This window comes from Anomaloglossus baeobatrachus, chromosome 3 (genome assembly GCF_048569485.1).
Source record: "Anomaloglossus baeobatrachus isolate aAnoBae1 chromosome 3, aAnoBae1.hap1, whole genome shotgun sequence".
NCBI classification, from domain to species: domain Eukaryota; kingdom Metazoa; phylum Chordata; class Amphibia; order Anura; family Aromobatidae; genus Anomaloglossus; species Anomaloglossus baeobatrachus.
Window position 1 is genome coordinate 136,039,175 of NC_134355.1, and position 19,116 is coordinate 136,058,290.

General features: G+C 50.0%; 1 protein-coding gene across 1 annotated transcript in view; it reads left to right on the forward strand.

Annotated features, from left to right (window-relative positions):
• HEATR5B (HEAT repeat containing 5B) overlaps positions 1-19,116 on the forward strand; it is a 178,140-nt gene that overhangs the window by 35,052 nt on the left and 123,972 nt on the right. The window contains exons 6-10 of the mRNA XM_075339495.1: positions 1,479-1,650; positions 10,667-10,824; positions 12,118-12,367; positions 12,525-12,680; positions 12,766-13,016. Of these exons, the coding sequence (XP_075195610.1) occupies positions 1,479-1,650; positions 10,667-10,824; positions 12,118-12,367; positions 12,525-12,680; positions 12,766-13,016 (987 nt within the window). The remainder of the gene's footprint in view (positions 1-1,478; positions 1,651-10,666; positions 10,825-12,117; positions 12,368-12,524; positions 12,681-12,765; positions 13,017-19,116) is intronic.

The following is a 19,116-nucleotide window of genomic DNA, read 5'->3' on the forward strand; positions in this document are numbered from 1 at the left end:
TTGTCTATTTTGTGTACCTGTTGTAATTTTCACTATGGACTGTGTGAGTGACATACACTCCTCCTCTGCCTCTTGATCTCCAAATTAATAAGATTTGATTTAGGAGTGCTCAGGAAATCAATACAGCACACACAGCTTAATATGGTGTACCCGAAGAAATCTCCTTTATTAGTACATGTGACTAGTTTATATAGGGTCACAGAAAATGGACGAGGTCCCTCTGAACTATGCACCAATAAAAGCAGTAGGGGCGTGAACAGAAATGTGTAACTTCCCCGCCCTTCAGTGCTAGCTGATCCCTTTGACATCATTAGTTAAGATGGGATGGACACATTAACACTAGAAGTCCCAGAGAGGGGTCATTTAACATTTCTACCTTTGGAACCCGGAGAACGGTCGAATGACCTGAAGGATTTTAGCTAACATCCTATAACTATTCTGTTCTCCAGTCCCGTTGTGACACCGCGCGTGCTCCCACGGTCACAACAGATCTGAAGAAGTGAGGGCGCATGCGCTGCCCTCTCATGCACAATAATACTGTGGGCTTCAGAAACACGGCGCCGGAGATGAGCGCTATGCGCAGGCGCGAACGCCGACGCCGTGTAACAGAAGAGTAGAAATTTACATACATCCAGAGGAAGGGAGGAACAGGCGGCGGGGGGGGCGGGAATCCACATGCATAACCCGCCCGGACATTAGCAGCAGAGGTTCATACGTCAATCAAAAACATGATGAATTTTCAAACTTTATAAACTTGGATTTCACAGCCTACATATCCGAGCTGCCCACTAATGGTATGTACACAATGTGCCTGATAGTACCAGTACTGCACTGGCTGCACCTTATACACCAAAATCCTGATGTTTGGTTCCCATTAAGGACTTGGAATTGAGACTTTCAAAATTTGCTCACACTCAGATGATACCAACTTTCTAGGCCAAGCTCAAAGAGACTTTGGATAAATGTGAACAGGAAATCATCCAGGGCAAAATGAAAAAAATTCACAGGGATTGACAAGATTTTGGCAACAAAACTGCATTTAAATAGAAGCATAGGGATAATTTCCGTCATACATACAACCATAGATGTGTCACATGCCCTTCTCAGGTGTCCTCGATTTCCAGGGACATAAGTGTTAGTGAATTTTTTAAGCTCAGCCAGTAGCTACATAGGCATCGGACCAGAAAAATAATACAGGAAAAGAGAAGTACCAGATACGAGGCCATGTCACCATTGTACCTTATAAAGAGCTGGACAGATGTACATAATGCTTAATGTTCCCCTATTGGACACTCAGGATCAAGGCACCTCACCTACTGATACCTTACAGGTCATTACTGTGTCCCACCATGTTTTGACCCCATCTGAAATCTGTTCTTAAAAACCTCTGTAGAAGAGGAGGATCGGTCTAGTAGAAATAACCACTAATACTGTGTGATCGGTCACGTGTATGTGTTGTCTGTATCCTGTTTCTGCAGTGTTTGCTGGAGCTTCAGAGTGAGGCCGTGTTCATGTGGACAGCGGAGCTGGAGAACGTAGCCACACTGTGCTTCAAGGCTCTGGAAGGCTCGAACTATGGGGTCCGGGTCGCAGTATCAAAACTCCTGGGAACAGTAATGGCTACTGCTTTAATGCCAAAACAGGCAGCAGGTAGGTTTTGCATTAAATTGTTATTCCTATCCCATTATGTAGATGTAGTAGGTGCAATAATAATATTAGCAAATACCCCCAATTAGAAATGTAGTTTAGTTTTCCTGATATAGCCATGTCACTTACCTCATGTGCAGGGCATTGCAGCTTATGTATCTATGGTTACGACCACTCAGATAGTGACAGGTAGTTAATCGTGGTCCTAACATAGATCCCTGCCCTGCTCAGGGCAGATCAAAGTGCGCCTGCAAGACCTCAATGCCAGCGCGTCTGCATGACATAGGACGCTTCATGCACCCCGGCTTCAGAAGAAGGAGGATAAAGATGGCCGAAAGAGGAGGCGCCACACCTGGAGAACAAAGACACCCATCTGCACCCTACCAACCGTTTAGGTAAGTATAATAGTCATTTTTATGTTCGACACAGAGGCCTGGGCTCTTATATTCAGCATGTAGGCCGCAGCTTTTAGTCACCAAATCTGGTGACAGGTTCCCTTTAATTAATAGCTGAAGACATTTCTGTTATCTTGATTATTTTGTTTAATAAAATAGTACATTTTTTTTCTATTGATATAATTAAAACAAAAGTTTGTGTCTGTAGCTTGCATGAATTACATTACACTACAAGCTGCTTCATTCAGTCTCAACCCAAAAAACTGTTTCCCTTTCGACCCAAACCTTTCTCCTATACATTTGATAAGAGAACCATATGAAAACCAGTTGTAGTTATATGTTATAGAATACATACAATACACTATATAATATATATGGGAAGCTTTTTAGCCTTTACAAACTTATGATGAATATATAAATATAGCCACTGCCCCCCGAGGAAGAAACACGAAACTTGCGCGTCGGGGAACGTTACACAGGGTGTCTAACCTGACATTGGTGAGTTATTGCAGATGTTTACTCAGTTGATTAGAGGTTTCACTTCCTGATTGTGCTTTATTAATGGGCTTATTGCTACAGTATACTGGGTGATATCTTTAATAATATATTCTTGTGGGATGACGTTTACACACTGTGTGGTCATTTAATCATAATATGATTTGGGTTTTGGACCATATACAGGATTCATCTTGTTGTATTGGATCATATGTGATTCTCTGTGATCCAGCATATGATGCACCCACTTTATGCCAACTGATGAAATATCGCTCACACCTGTCATGTTTTACACCTAGTGTCTTTCCTAGGGACTCGCTATGTAAACCTGATCCTTAGTGAGTGGATTTTACTTATTGTATTTTACCTCTTGCTGTGAAAAATATTTTCTCTAAAAACTTTTTCTATTTTATGCAAGAAGGTTTGGTGTGAATTAATCATTTGAGTCATGTTTATGGCTCTGAATACTTTAACCCATATTTCGCTCATTTTCAAACAAACTTATGATGGCAGATTTTATGTTGCATATGATATATTTGTAGATTTGCTTACCATTTACATCTAAGGTTATGTGCCCACGGGGAAAGTGTCTTGTGGATATATCCGCAGGACATTCCGCAGGAGCTCCCAGAAAACCGCAGCACAACTTTGTCTGTTTACATGCTGCGGTTGTAATGTGGAATGCCCTGCGGATATGCTGCGGGCATTCTGCATTGAGGATACAGTACCATGGCTTCGGCACGGCATCCTCAATGCAGAACAAGTGCTGGAGTGATCGGTGAGTTCATACTTACCTCCATCATGCAGCACTTCACTTTCCGGCCGTGTCTGCACTGTGCAGGAGAAGGTGGGTAGGCCTGAACTAGCTCCGGCTGTCACATGTCCGGAGCTTGTGCAGGCCCCGCCCACCTCCCGCTTCCTGTTATTGGCTCCACTGCGCTCCTCTGCACCGGAGGAAGTGACTCCGGTGTCTTCTATCAAGACAGGTAAGTAAGGGATCCTGCGGGAAAATTCGCAGGAATAATTCACATGCTGCAGATTTTTCCGCAGGGAAATCCGCATTATTTCCGCTGCGGAAAAAACCGCAGCATGGGCACAGCAGTTCCAAAATGCCATAGAAATGGCTGGGGACTCGCTGTACTGCGGATTTTTGAAAAATCTACGGAATTTCCACAAAAAAATCGCGGCAAATTGCACAAATTTTCCGCAAAGTGGGCACATAGCCTCAGGCTATGTGCCCATGCTGCAGAAAATTTGTGGAATTTGCCGCTATTTTTTCGCGAAAATTCAGCGGATTTTTCAAAAATCCGCAGTACAGCGAGTCCCCAGCCATTTCTATGGCATTTAGGGAGTGCTGTGCCCATGCTGCGTTTTTTTACGCAGTGGAAATAATGCGGATTTCCCTGCGGAAAAATCTGCAGCATGTAAATTATTCCTGCGGATTTCTCCGCAGGATCCCATACTTACCTGCCTTGATAGAAGACACCGGAGTCACTTTCCTCCGGTGCAGAGGAGCGCAGTGGAGCCAGGAGCGGGCAGCAGGAGGTGGGCGGGGCCTGCACAAGCTCCGGTCATGTGACAGCCGGAGCTAGTTCAGGCTCGCTGACTTTCTCCTGCACAGTGCAGACATGGCCGGAAAGTGAAGTGCTGCGTGATGGAGGCAAGTATGAACTCACCGATCACTCCAGCACTTGTTCTGCATTGAGGATGCAGTGCTGAAGCCATGGTACTGTATCCTCAATGCAGAATGCCCGCAGCATATCCGCAGGGCATTCCACATTACAACCGCAGCATGTAAACAGACAAAGTTGTGCTGCGGTTTTCTGGGAGCTCCTGCAGAATGTCCTGCGGATATATCCACAAGACACTTTCCCCGTGGGCACATAGCCTAAGTGTGCAGGTGTAATCCAGTTTTTAAGATTATCAAAATAATATTTTCTTTATCGTTCCTTTGGGAGACCCAGACCATGGGTGTTTAGCTTCTGCCTCCGGAGGACACACAAAGTACTACACTTAAAAGTGTAGCTCCTCCCTCTGAGCTTATACACCCCCCGGTAGCCAGTCCTAGCCAGTTTATCGCTTTGTGTTCAGGAGGCATACATCCACACATGCATTCTCATCTGATTTGTTTGACTTTTGGAAAGAGTTTGAAGAAAAGCGGGTCCATGTCTGGACTCCCGGCATGTCCCTTCTCACCCCACTGTGTCGGTGGTGTTGTTGAGGTTGATTTACAAGGCTGAAGCCTTACATGCCGCGCTCCTTCACCATGCCTTCTGGGCTCTGGCTTGAAGTGGGAGCCAGCACGGTCTCCATGCCTGGCAGGAGTCCAGTCTCCATCCACAGCCCCTTGAGGATTCTGTTGGACCGGAGCACTCATCCCCAGGGACATGGCCCTGCGTCTCAGCAGCGAAGTACCTGAGACGTTTATGTTGGGGGTCCCGGTTCTTTATTGTAAGGGGAGAGTATGCTGTATGTGATTGTTTTTAACTTTTCCGGCGGGTTCTCTAGCTTTTGCCCGAGAACCGCGCCGATGGTGCCTGCTTGTCGGCCTCGCCGCTTAAATTTAGGCCCCGGCTTCGCCGAAGGCCTAGTTTCGTTTTCTTGCCCTCGCATGTCACTCATGCAGAGGGACAGGTTTGGCTCCTCCCGGCGGCCGTTCTACACAGGGGAGGGACACTCCCCACTGCTGGGGTGTCTCTCCTTCCCTGCAGGTCTCTATAGCCCTCCAGTTCCCGCTCTTTTATAGGAACGCCCCCTAGTCCCGCCCCCTCTCCGCTCCGGCGGCCATTTCTCAGGCAGAGTTCACTCTGCTCTGGGACATCCTGCATTCTGCATCTCTGCTGAGGTGCTGCGCACTGGGGGACCGGGCTTCGGGATCTGGAGGGCACACAACACCGCGCTCAGCGGTCTGGTAAGCCACAGCCGGTCTCCGGTTGTGGACTTCTGTATATTCTCCCTGGGGTTCATTCTCTGCAAAGCCCCCACTCCAGCAGCATGTCTCACACAAGGAGCAAGGCTCCAAAGCTTTATTCTGCATGCACTGCATGTAAGCTCCTGCTGCCTGAGCCGAGCATTTATCCACACTGTGATGGTTGCTCTAATTTGGCGGTGCCACAGCCTGGAGTCTCACCCCCAGTGGTCTCTCAGGCTGCTGCTGCACCTGTGACTGAACCCCCGGCCTGGGTAGAGTCCTTTTCTAGGTCCATATCCCAGTCATTTGCTGAGTCCATGGGACTTTTGTCCAGGACTTTGATGAATATGCATCAGCCGCCCTTACAGGGTGCCTCTAATACTCTTGACAGAGGACTCCTATCCTCTGACCTCCGTCCATCGGAGCTCACGGAGGATTCATCATCTGATCCCAGACCCCGTCCTTCTAAGAGAAGGCGCAGGGTTTCCTCCCCCTCCCCATCCCACGGCTCTGTCTCAAGAGCTGACTCTCAAGATGAGGAGGATGCCCTCACTGGGGGCTCGGAGGCTATGTATCCCATCGATTTCTCTTGAGGATGACTCAGATCTTAGTGATTTGATTGCTTCTATTAATTCTGTGCTGGATCTCAACCCGCCAGTGTCAGAGGAGCAACTCTCTTTGGCAGAAAAACATCAGTTTACCTCGCCTAAGAGAGTGAAGAGTGTGTTCTTTAACCACTCCAGTTTTCAGACCGCTGTGATCAAACCCAGGGCCTGCCCTGACAAACTCTTTTCAAAGCGTGGTTCTGATGACCGGTTTCCATTTCCACCTGAGGTGGTCAAGGAGTGGTCTCACTCCCCAAAGGTAGACCCTCCGGTGTCTAGGCTATCAGCCCGGACCGTTGTGTCGGTGGCTGACGGCACCTCACTTAAGGATTCCACTGACTGTCAGATTGACCTTCTGGCCAAATCTGTGTATGAAGCTGCGGGGGCCGCGTTTTCCCCGACTTTTGCAGCAGTGTGGGCTCTCAAAGCCATCTCTGCTTCTCTAGAGGAGATGCATTCCCTCACCAAGGAATCTATGCCTGAGATGGTTACCTTAACTGCTCAGGCTTCAGCTTTTTCATCTTATGCCATGTCTGCCATGCTTTAGGCTGCTCACCGCACTGCGGTAGCTTCAGCTAATTCTCTTGTTATCCGCAGGATTTTGTGGCTTCGAGAGTGGAAGGCAGATGCTTCTTCCAAGAAGTTTCTTGCTGGGCTCCCTTTTGCTGGTTCACGGCTGTTTGGTGAACAGCTGAATGAAATCATTAAAGAAGCTACTGGCGGGAAGAGTACTTCCATGCCACAAACCAAGACCAGGAAACCCGCCCAGGGTAGGAATCAATCGAGGTTTCGTTCCTTTCGTTCCTCCAACTGGTCATCCTCTAAGCCTTCCGCCTCGTCCGCTAACTCAGCCAAGGATCAGAAATCCAACTGGCGCCCAAAAGCGCGTCCGCAGAAGACCGCAGGAGGTTCTGCCACTAAGGCAGCTTCCTCATGACTCTCGGCCCGCTCCAGCCACGTCCTTAGTCGGTGGCAGGCTCTCCCACTTTGGCGACGCTTGGTTAAAGCAAGTCTCCGATCAGTGGGTGAGAGACATCATATCTCACGGCTACAGGATAGAATTCTCTTCCAGCCCTCCAAACAGATTTTTTCTCTCAACTCCCCCCTGCTCCAAGGCCGCCGCCTTCTCGCAGGCCGTGGCGTCCTTGCAGGCAAATGGAGTGATTGTCCCAGTTCCCGCTCAGGAACGGTTCAGAGGTTTTTACTCAAATCTCTTCCTAGTTCCAAAAAAGGACGGTACCTTCCGGCCCATGCTGGATCTCAAGCTTCTCAACAAGCATGTCCGGGTGCGGCATTTTCGCATGGAGTCTCTGCGATCAGTCATTGCCTTTATGACCCAAGGGGAGTTTCTGGCGTCCATCGACATCAGAGATGCCTATCTACATGTGCCAATCGCAGTGTCACATCAGCGTTGGTTACGTTTTGCGATAGGAGAGGATCATTTCCAATTCGTGGCTCTCCCCTTCGGGTTAGCCACGGCCCCTCGGGTATTCACCAAGGTCATGGCGGCAGTGATTGCGGTCCTGCACCTCCAGGGGTTAGCAGTGCTTCCTTATCTGGACGACCTTCTGGTCAAGGGTCCATCCAGCGCAGACTGTCAGCGGAGTGTTTCGCTCACTCTCGCCACCTTAGCCCAATTCGGGTGGATTGTCAATCTTCCCAAATCCACTCTGACTCCGACCCAGAGTCTCACGTACCTAGGGATGCAGTTCGAGACTTTGCCGGCACTTGTGAAGTTGCCCTTAATCAAACAGCAGTCTCTCCGGCTAGCGGTGCGCTCTCTCCTGAGGCCCCGCCGTTATTCCCTCAGGCGCCTTATGCAGGTGCTGGGTCAAATGGTGGCTTCCATGGAGGCGGTTCCCTTTGCCCAGTTCCATCTGCGTCCTCTGCAGCTGGACATTCTCCGCTGTTGGGACAAGCGGCCTTCCTCCTTACAGAGGTTAGTAGCTCTGTCGCCACGGACCAGGAGCTCTCTTCAGTGGTGGCTTCGACCCCTCTCCCTGTCCCAAGGGCGCTCCTTCCTGACTCCGTCCTGGATGATTCTCACCACGGATGCCAGCCTATCCGGCTGTGGAGCGGTACATCTCCACCACAGAGCACAGGGCACTTGCACTCCGTCCGAGTCAGCCCTTTCAATCAATGTGCTGGAAACCAGAGCTGTGCTTCTAGCTCTCCTAGCCTTTCACCACCTGTTGGCGGGCAGGCACATTCGAGTCCAGTCAGACAACGCGACAGCGGTTGCCTACATCAATCACCAAGGCGGGACACGCAGCCGCCTGGCAATGTTGGAGGTCCAATGCATTCTTCAATGGGCGGAGGACTCCAAGTCCACCATATCCGCAGTCCACATCCCAGGCGTAGAAAACTGGGAGGCAGATTATCTCAGCCGTCAATCCGTGGACGGTGGCGAGTGGTCCCTGCACCCGGCAGTGTTTCAGTCAATCTGCCGCAAGTGGGGCACTCCGGACGTGGACCTAATGGCATCCCGTCACAAGAACAAGGTTCCGGTTTACGTGGCTCGCTCCCACGATCCTCAGGCCTTCGCCGCGGACGCTCTGGTTCAAGACTGGTCCCAGTTTCGTCTGTCCTACGTGTTTCCCCCTCTAGCTCTCTTGCCCAGAGTCCTGCGCAAGATCAGAATGGAGGGCCGTCGAGTCATCCTCATTGCACCGGACTGGCCCAGGCGAGCTTGGTATCCGGACCTGCTCCAACTGTCCGTGGAGATGCTGTGGCATCTTCCGGACCGTCCAGACCTGCTATCGCAAGGTCTGTTTTTCCGCCCTAATTCTGCGGCACTCAAATTGACGGCGTGGCTCTTGAGTCCTGGATTTTGACGGCTTCTGGTATTCCTCCTGAAGTCATCTCCACTATGACTCGGGCCCGTAAGTCTTCCTCCGTCAAGATCTATCACAGGACTTGGAAAATTTTCCTGTCCTGGTGTCGCTCTTCCGGCCATTCTCCTTGGCCATTCTCGTTGCCGACCCTTCTGTCTTTTTTACAGTCCGGTCTGCAGCTAGGACTGTCCCTCAACTCTCTCAAGGGACAAGTCTCAGCTCTATCAGTGCTGTTCCAGCGGCGTCTCGCCCGGCTGGCTCAGGTCCGCACCTTCATGCAAGGTGCGTCTCACATCATTCCGCCTTATCAGCGGCCCTTGGATCCCTGGGACCTTAACTTGGTCCTCACGGTATTGCAGAAACCCCCCTTTGAGCCTCTTAGGGAGGTTTCTTTGTATCGTCTTTCTCAAAAGGTGGCCTTTCTAGTTGCCATAACTTCTCTCAGGAGAGTCTCTGATTTGGCTGCGCTCTCCTCGGAGTTACCTTTTTTGGTTTTTCACCAAGACAAGGTAGTTCTCCATCCGACCCCGGACTTTCTTCCTAAGGTGGTCTCTCCCTTCCACCTTAACCAGGATATTTCCTTGCCTTTCTTCTGTCCGGCCCCTGTTCATCGCTTTGAGAAAGCGCTGCATACTCTAGATCTGGTGCGTGCTCTTCGGATTTATGTGGCTCGCACCGCTGCGCTTAGGCGGTGCACCTCTCTTTTTGTGCTAACCACAGGGCGGCGCAAGGGTCTCTCTGCTTCTAAGCCGACCTTGGCCCGTTGGATTAGATCGACCATTTCGGACGCCTACCAGAGTACTCAGGTGCCTCCCCCGCCGGGGATCAAAGCACACTCGACCAGAGCTGTCGGTGCCTCTTGGGCTTTTAGGCACCAGGCTACGGCTCAACAAGTCTGTCAGGCTGCCACTTGGACTAGCCTTCATACCTTTTCGAAGCACTACCAAGTGCATGCTCATGCTTCGGCAGACGCGAGCTTGGGCAGACGCATCCTTCAGGCGGCTGTCGCCCACTTGTGAAGTTAGGCTCCGCCTACTTCTTAGTTTTTTCTGTTTATTCCCACCCAGGGACAGCTTTGGAACGTCCCATGGTCTGGGTCTCCCAAAGGAACGATAAAGAAAAAGAGAATTTTGTTACTTACCGTAAATTCTTTTTCTTATAGTTCCGTATTGGGAGACCCAGCTCCCTCCCTGTTGCCTGTTGGCAATTTTCTTGTTCCGTGTGTTATCACCGGCTGTTGTCGTGGACAGAGTCTCCGGTTGTTCCGGTTCTTACTCGGTTCTACTTGTGGGTGGCTATTCTCCTTCAGCTTTTGCACTAAACTGGCTAGGACTGGCTACCAGGGGGTGTATAAGCTCAGAGGGAGGAGCTACACTTTTAAGTGTAGTACTTTGTGTGTCCTCCGGAGGCAGAAGCTAAACACCCATGGTCTGGGTCTCCCAATACGGAACTATAAGAAAAAGAATTTACGGTAAGTAACAAAATTCTCTTTTTTGCTACAAAAATATAGTTTTTGTTTGAGTTATTTTTTTTTAGCCTTCTTGGTTGTGCATCTTGGTTAAATTATCACATTGTGACTGCTTAGGAGAGCTAACAATTACCATTATAGAGAAACATTTTTTTTTTTTTAAGTTTCATGTTGTTAGGTCAGGTCAGGTCTGTGTCATGATGGCCCATGCCGTCTTCTAAGGTTTTGTGTAAAATTTTACCAGTGATCACTCTTCATCTGTCTGTTGCCTCCACCCTATATTTCTTTATTGTTTTGTTTCATTACTAAAGTCATGCGCCAGAATGTGAAGAAAGCCACATTAGAGGAGGTGCTGGAGCTTATGGCAACCGGATTTCTGCGTGGAGGTTCTGGATTTCTTAAAAGTGGCGGAGAAATGCTGAAGGGTGGAGGATCTATTAGTAGAGAAGTCCGAGTTGGCGTTACACAGGTTAGAATTTCTGTGTTAGGAACCAGAAGCACATATCTGTACGATTGGTCAATATTTGACCTCTAAGGGCACATTACACGCTACAATAAATCTTACGATGTGTCGGCGGGGTCACGTCGGAAGTGACACACATCCGGCATCGTAAGTATGATTGTAGCGTGTAAAACCTCCGTGCAATTGCAATTGAACGAAAATCCGTTCATCGCATGCACGTCGTTCATTCCTGAAAAATTGAACGTGCGGTTGTGCAATGTTCCTGAGGCAGCACACATCGCAGTGTGTGACACCCCGGGAACATTGAACGACAGCTTACCTCCGTCCGCGGCTCCCGCCAACAATGCGGAAGGAAGGAGGTGGGCGGGATGTTTAAGTCTCACTCATCTCCGCCCCTCCGCTTCTATTGGCCGGCTGCCGCGTGATGTCACTGTGACGCCGAACGTCCCTCCCACTCCAGGAAGTGGATGTTCGCCGCCCACAGCGAGGTCGTATGGACGGGTAAGTACGTGTGACAGCTTTTAATCGATTGTGCGGCACGGTCAACAAATTGAACGTGCCGCACATACGATGGGGGCGGGTCACATCACATACGATATCGTATACGAAATTGAAAGGTGTAATGCAGGCTTTAGACCAGGGATGCACAATCTTTTTCAGCTCAGATGGCCACATTGTCATATGAATCTTTTCCAAAGGCCACAAAAATCGAAATGGCTAATATCACTTGAGATATTTATATCATATCAAATGTACAAGCTATACATGTTTAATAGGTGGGAGTTCTTTAATGGAACCTGTACGTGTCAGGAGAATTGGAGTCATCTTCAACACCAATCATTACTCTAGAGATGAGGGGGCAATGCAAGTATGTCTTTCCATTAAAGCTTTCAACCAAAAAGCTATGGTGCAGACTACCACCTCTAACCTGTATACCTCTTTTTGGAGAGCAAAAACTGGGTCCGAGAACTTCACCCTCCCAATATACCGGCTGCCCAGAGATGACAGCACAGTGCACCATTAATGCCTGCTCCGACTTCTGGGCTATGTGTCTCTCCTCATGTCTCTAACATGGAAACTACAAATAAAGTATCGCACACACAAGCATTCTATGCCGAGATTGGTGGGGGTCAAATTAAATGGCGCCCCTAGGCTGTGGGATGTGCACATTTGAGTTTGGCAAACTTTCCAACTCTCGGACTATTATGTCACATCCACTAGGTGTGTACATTAAAGGAAGACTGAAATGATAAGAGTATGCCCTATTATTGCTGATGTTCTCTTCTCCTTTATTCATAGGCATATGTGGTGTTTGTCACCGCATTAGGAGGGCAATGGCTGGAGCGCAATTTTGCCACGTTCCTCTCTCATGTACTTGACCTTGTGTCACATCCTCGGGCTACACAGACACATGTGGAGGCAGTCTACTCCAGGAGATGCGTGTCCTTTATCCTAAGAGCCACGGTTGGCAGTTTGCTGGGAGAGAAAGCTCAAAATGCAGCAGCTAAAGAAATCTGTCAGGCTATCGCCAAGCAAATGAAATCTGTGGGTAAGAAATCTAATTATCTTTGTCTAAAGATGGCTTTTTTTATTAAGGGATCAAAAAGGTCAACTCTTTTAGTACAGTGTTTCATCCACCATACCTAATAAAACTACACAGTAAACATAGAATATTGATTTATTTGTATATTTACCTTTCTTTGCAGAGGCTGTAGTAAATGATGCCAACAATGAGAATAAAGTTGGTACTGCAGATGTGTCTGCCAGCCAGCATGTTATGGTATGTGCCCTTCAGGAGCTGGGAAGCCTTGTGCAAAGTCTGAATTCTACAGCATCTCCTCTGATACAGGAGCCGTCCATAGGTAACTGATCAGCCCCGTTTCATACATATGTCCTTTGTATCATGCATGCATAACCATGTTTGCTATATCTCTGTTTTATACATAGGGCTCCTGGATACTGTCACCTCTGTGCTGCTTCACCCAAGCATGGCGGCAAGGCTGGCAGCAGCATGGTGCTTACGTTGTGTTGCTGTGGCACTGCCCTTTCAGCTCACTCCACTCTTGGACAGATGTGCAGAGAGACTTAATAACCTTAAAAATTCACCAGAAGCCGTTAGTGGGTACAGCTTTGCCATGGCTGCTCTGCTTGGAGGGGTGCATCAGTGCCCCTTGGGCATTCCTCACTCCAAAGGAAAGGTAAGAAAACTGCATCTTACCCATTACATCGGTTTAGGTCCTAAATTCTTGTTGGTATAATTAGTAGAATAATTTCAATTTATAGATCCTAGAAGTTGTTGTATGGTCCCTGATAATGGTATGAGAGCAAGAAGAACATCTTTACTCCTATTAGTGACCCTATTTGCCAATAACCCTCAGCCCTATTGAATAACCAAGCATTTTTGATTTTGCCGATTGTGCCTGGCTATGGCATGGCACATTCAGCCAATAGCATTTTGTTGTGTAACCTGTTTATCAAAATAGTCATTAAAGGAAATCTGTCAGCAGGTTTTTGCTAAGATAAGGTGAAGCAAACATATTGTTGGTGTTAAAAAAACAAAAATAAACTGTACCTCACTTATCAGGTGCTGTGCTGTTGTTTACTTACATTAAAGGCTTTATCACGTGGTGATTATCATTGTTAGGTCTAGTTGGCAAGTATGTAAGTCTGGCATGTCCCCTCCTCTGAATTACACCTCACTGTCAATGTACAATCTCTATAGAGAGCTCTGCTACATGACTAAAGCTAAAACAGATATCAGCAAGGCTGCAGCAAGTAATCCAAGTGATACATTAGATTCATGGTTTCTTTGCCTACATCATACTGCTCTCAGATGAGGTCGCAAAAACCTGCTGACAGATTCCCTTTATCAATGCTTACGATGTATGGACTGATTGCTTTTTTTGACTACTTAATGCAAGGATCATCATGGTCCTTATGAAAGGATAGAAAACTGCTACCATCTGAGGTTATTCTACATGACGGGATCGGGTGGATTCATTGAAATTAGTGGAGGGTAAAGGAGATTTAATCTAATTGATTTGGACAATTGCTCGTATGTTCTTTGCTCTAGCTAGGACATCTCCAACATTGTACCTCAAATTGTTAACAGTTTAATGTATATTCTTTATATATGTGTTTTTTTTATACAGAATGTGTCAATACATGGCTGTATATGGGATGTAACAATGATCTAATATAGGAGTATGCCTTTCTTTATCGTTCCTATGGGAGACCCAGACCATGGGTGTATAGCTACTGCCCCCGGAGGACACACAAAGTTACTACACTCAAAAACGTGTAGCTCCTCCCTCCTAGCATATACACCCCCTGCTAGCCAGATCTAGCCAGTTTCTTGCTTTGTGTCAGGAGGATCCACACACACACATGCATCCTTTTTTGATTTTTTATTTTTTCTAAAGATTTGGAAGAAAAGCGGGTCCACTGGACTCCCGGCATGTCCCTTCACACTCCCCTGGCGGCAGTGCTGTTAAGGTTGACTTCAGGGCAGGAGCCCTTCATGCCGCGCTCCTTCAACATCCCTTAGGGGCTCTGGTTTGAAGTGGGAGCCAACTCGGTTCTCACTGCCTTGCAGGAGACCGGCCTCCATCCGCAGCCCTTGTGCAGGACCCTGCTGGACGGAGCACTGACCCCCACCCCACAGGGAATGGACCCTGCGTCTCAAAGCTAAGTATAGAGACGCTTATTCAGAGGGTCTTTCTGCAATGTGGGGCACTTTTATTGGGGGGGACAGTGATTGCTTGATAATGCTGCTTGTTTACTGTGTTTCCGGCCGGTTCCACAGTTTTTACTGAGAACCGCGCCGACGATGCCTGATTTTCGGCCGCATGCATAACTCTAGGCCCCGGCTTCAGCCGCGGCCTAGTTTCGTTTCGTTCCCCTGCATGTCAGGCATGCAGGGGGACGCTGCAGAGCCGCCCGCCGGCCGCTCTGCACAGGGGAGGACGCTCCTCTTTGAGGAGATGATTCCCTCCCCTGTACATCTCCCTCGCCCTCCGATTCCCGCTCCTGGGTTAACCCCCGCCTCCCCCCCTCACTCTGGCGCCATTTTCTCAGCGTCTTAGACACTGGTCGGCGTTGGCTGCTCTGCAGCAGAGGGAGGGAATACTAGCTGAGGGTCCAGGCTTGGAATCCGGAGGGCACTCATAATATGGCCTGATAAGTCACAACCTCTGGTTGTGCACTTTTTATACACTCTCAGGCATTCTGAAGGAGTTAATTCTTTATCATAGAATCTCCTCCTCAGCAGCATGTCTCACTCTAGCAGCAAAGCTCCAAGGCTGTACACTACATGTTCTGCATGTAACCTCATATTGCCTGAACCGGCACACTGTAATGGTTCTTAGGTGGGAGTCTCCCCAGGCTGAACCCCTGTCTTGGGTATTCTAGGCATTCTAGACAGAGCCCCCACCTCTGCAGCATGTCTCACAGAGCGAGCCTGCAGGCTGTTTTTTATTATCCACTGCAGGTAGTCTCGTACGGCTATACCGAGCTCCTAACCACTGTGGCCCCTCAGCATGGGGGCTCATTAATGGTCCCTCCAGCTGCTCCGGTTTCGGTGGCTGACCCCCATGGGAATCCTATTTCCAGGGGTCGGCTGTCCCGGCATCTGCTGAGCATGCCAGCCCCCTTCTCAGGGCGTTCTCTGCTCGCTCGGCTAAGCTCACAAGGGACTCTCCTTCGGGGCTCAGACCCCGTTCTCCTGACAGGGAGACGCAGGGTCCCCTGTCCTCCCCGTCCCGCAGCTCCGATTACGAGCTGATTCACCGGACGAGGAAGATGTCTCTACCACGGACACGGTCGCTACTTTATGTACATTGATCCGTCCGTAGGTGACGCAGATGCGAATGATGGCTTGCGTCCATTATTCTTGTGTCCGCCTGATCAGGGGAGTATTCCCCGCTGGCAGAAAGGCACAGTTTACCTTTAGCAGGTCAAGGAGTGTGTTACTTAACCACTCCAGTTTTCAGCCCGCTGCGTCCAAGCCCACAGCCTATCCTGCAGACCCCACAGCGGGGTTTTGTGCCTGTCTCCCCCTCCCATCGAGAGGGTAGCCACTCCGGTCTAGACTGCCCGGTTAGTTGTATCAGTGGCTGACGGCACCTCTATAGGATTCTACCGTACATTAATTTTGTACTGGACCTCAATCCGCTCTGAGCTTCCCCGAAGCGTGTTTCTGAGGACTGTGTTTCCCCTGTCCACCAATGGTGGTCAAGAAGTGGGCTCATTCACTTCAGGTGGCTCAGCCCGGACCGTTATGTCAGTGGCTGATGGCTCCTCACTTAAGGTTCTGCGGTCCGCCCGGTTGTCCTTTGGGCCAAGTCGGTATGGGAACGGCAGGAGCTTCTTTCTCCTCAGCTTACAGCAGTGCGGTTTTTTTGTACCTTCTCTGCTTCTCTGGAGGAGATGCATTCTCTCACATGCCCAAAACGGTTCCCTGAACTTCCAGACTTCAGTCTTTTCATCCTCTGCCAGGTCTGCCATGCTGGACGCCGCACGGCGGTGGTCTGGGCTACCTTCCTCGCTATCCGCAGGCTCCTGTGGCTTCGGAATTGGAAGGCAGATGCCTCTATGGAGGTTCCTGGCTGGGCTCCCCCTTGGTGGGACCAGTTTCCCCGGAACCAAGCTAAGTGAAATTATGGAGCTCTTGGCGGGGAGTGTTCTTCCTCGCCACAAACCTAAACCAGGGAACCTGTCCAGGGCAGGAATCAGTTGAGGTTTCGATGGTTTCCGTTCCTCCATCTGATCGTCCTCTAGCTCAGCCTAGGTTCATGGAACCAAATGGCTCGAAGCTGCGTCTTCAGAAGACCGCAGGAGATGCTGTCACTGAGTCAGCTTCCTCCGAGCTATTTAGCCACGCCAACAACCTCCTTGGTCGGTGGCAGGCTCTCTCCACTTGGCGACGTAGGGTTCTAACACGTCTCCGTTAAGTGGGGGCGAGATTATATCTCCCTTGGCTACAGGATGGACTTCTGTCCACCCGCCAAACAGATTTTTTCTGTCAACTCCTCCCGGCTCCAAGGCCGCCGCCTTCTCACAGGCTGTGGCATTTCTTGCTGGCCAATGGAGTAATTGTACCGCTTCCCGACTGGGAACGGTTCTGAGATTTTTGCTTAAATCTATTCCTAGTCCCCGAAGAGGGCGGTGCCTTCCGACCTGGATCCTTAGCTTTTCAAGCATAGCCAGGTGGGGCGTTTTCACAGGAGTCTCGGTTTTGTTCCGTGTGTTTTTCTCACCGGATCAATCAAGAGCCCAAGGAGATTCCTTAGCAGCCATCGGCATCAGAGCTGCCTATCGGCAGGAGTCAATCGCAGTTTCTCACCAGCGTTGACTACGTTTTGACAATCGGAGTGGTCCAATTCGTGGCTCTTCCCTTGGGATTAGCCAAGGCCCCTCAAGTATTATCATCCAGGCAGCTGTGATTACGGTCCTGCCCCCCTAGGGTTTGGCAGTGATCTTTTGCCCTGGTCAGCCTTCTTGTTGGGGCTTCATCCAGTGCTCACCCTTAGCAGAGTGCTTCGCTCACTCTCGCCACTCTGGCCTATGCGGGTGGCTTGTCTTTCTGTCAAAGTCCACTCTGACTTCGAACCAGGGACGTCAATGGAAGCGGTTCCTTGCCCAGTTTCCCCTGCGTCCTCTGAGACTGGATGTTTTCCGCTGTACAAGCGAACTCAATCCTCCCACGGGGTGGTGGCTTCGCCACTGACCAGAGGCTCGTTTCAGTGGTGGCTTCGGCCACTCTGTCTCAGGGGCGCTCCTCTCTGGCCCGTCCCGGGTGATCCTCACCAGGATACTAGCCTATCCGCCTGGGGAGCAGGATATCTCCACCGTGGAGCGCAGGGCGCTTGGACTCTGTCCGAATCAGCCCTCTGGATCAATGTGCTGGAATTCACTGCTGTATTTCTGGCTCTCCAAGCCTTCACCATCTGTGGGCGGCTAGGCACATTCGAGTCCAGTCAGACAACGAGACAGCGTTTTCCTATTTCAGCTTCCAGGGCGGGACGCTCAGCCGCCTGGCAATCTTGGCGGCTCAACATTCTTCAGTGGACAAGGGACTCCTAGTCCACTGTATCCGCAGTCCACATCCTAGATGTGAAAACTACGAGGCAGGCTATTTCAGCTGTCCAACCGCGGTCCACAATCCCCCCTCTACCCCTTGTCCAGAGTCCTGCGCAGGATCGGTAAAGGGGGCCGTCGAGTCATTCTTCCAGACTGACTCAAGCGGGCTTGGTCCTCTGACCTGCTCCTTCTGTCCGTTGGGTTGCCATGGCATCTTCCGGACCGTTCAGACCTTTTCCCAAAAGGTCCGTTTTTCCCGTCAGAATTCTGGATCTCAGAATAACGGCATAGCTCTTGAGTCCTGGATCTTAGTGACTTCTGATATCCTTCCCGAAGTCATCTCTGCCTTGACTCGAGCTCCAAAGTGTCCTTTGACCTTTTTGGCCTAGCCGACCCTCCTGTCCCTTCCACAGTCCGGTCTACAGCTAGGACTATCCCTCATTAAGGGACAGGTCTCGGCCCTGTCAGTATGTGCCAGCGGCGTATCGTCCGGCTGGCTTCGGTGCGCTCCTTTAAGGGCGCATCTCACATCATTCCGCTTTTCCGGCGGCCTATGGAGACCTGGGACCTTAATCCGGTCCTCCCGGTTCCCGGAAACCCCCCTTTGCGCCTCTTGGGGAGGTTCCGTTGTTTCATCTTTCACAGAAAGGTACACCTTCTAGTGGCTATAATTTCCCGCCTGAGAGTTCTGGCTGCACTCTCTCGGAGTCGTCCCCCTTTTTTGGTCTTTTGCATCAAGACAAGGTGGTCTTCGTCCGACTCCGGACTTTTTTCCCTAGGTGGTTTCTGCCTCCACCTTATCCGGGGCAATTTTCCTGCCTTCCTTTTGTCCGGCTCCTGTTCATCGCTTGAGGAAGCGTTGCATATCCTGGATCTGGTGCGGGCGCTCCGGATCTATGTGTCTCGCACCGCCGTTATTAGGCGGTGCACCTCTCTAGTGCTGACTGGTCGTCAGCGTAATGGTCTCTCGGCATCTAAGCTGACCCTGATGTTGGCCTAGGTCGGCCATTTCCGAGACCTATGAGTGTACTCAGGTGCCTTCCCCGCTGGGGATCGGGGCACATTTGGTCAGACCTGTCGGCGCCTTTATTTTTGGGCTTTCAGGCACCAGGTTGCGGCTCAGTAGGTCTGTCAGACTGCAGCTCAAATTAGTCTGCATGCTTTTTCGAAGCACTCCCAAGGCATGCCCATGCTTTGGCAGACGTGGGCTTGGACAGA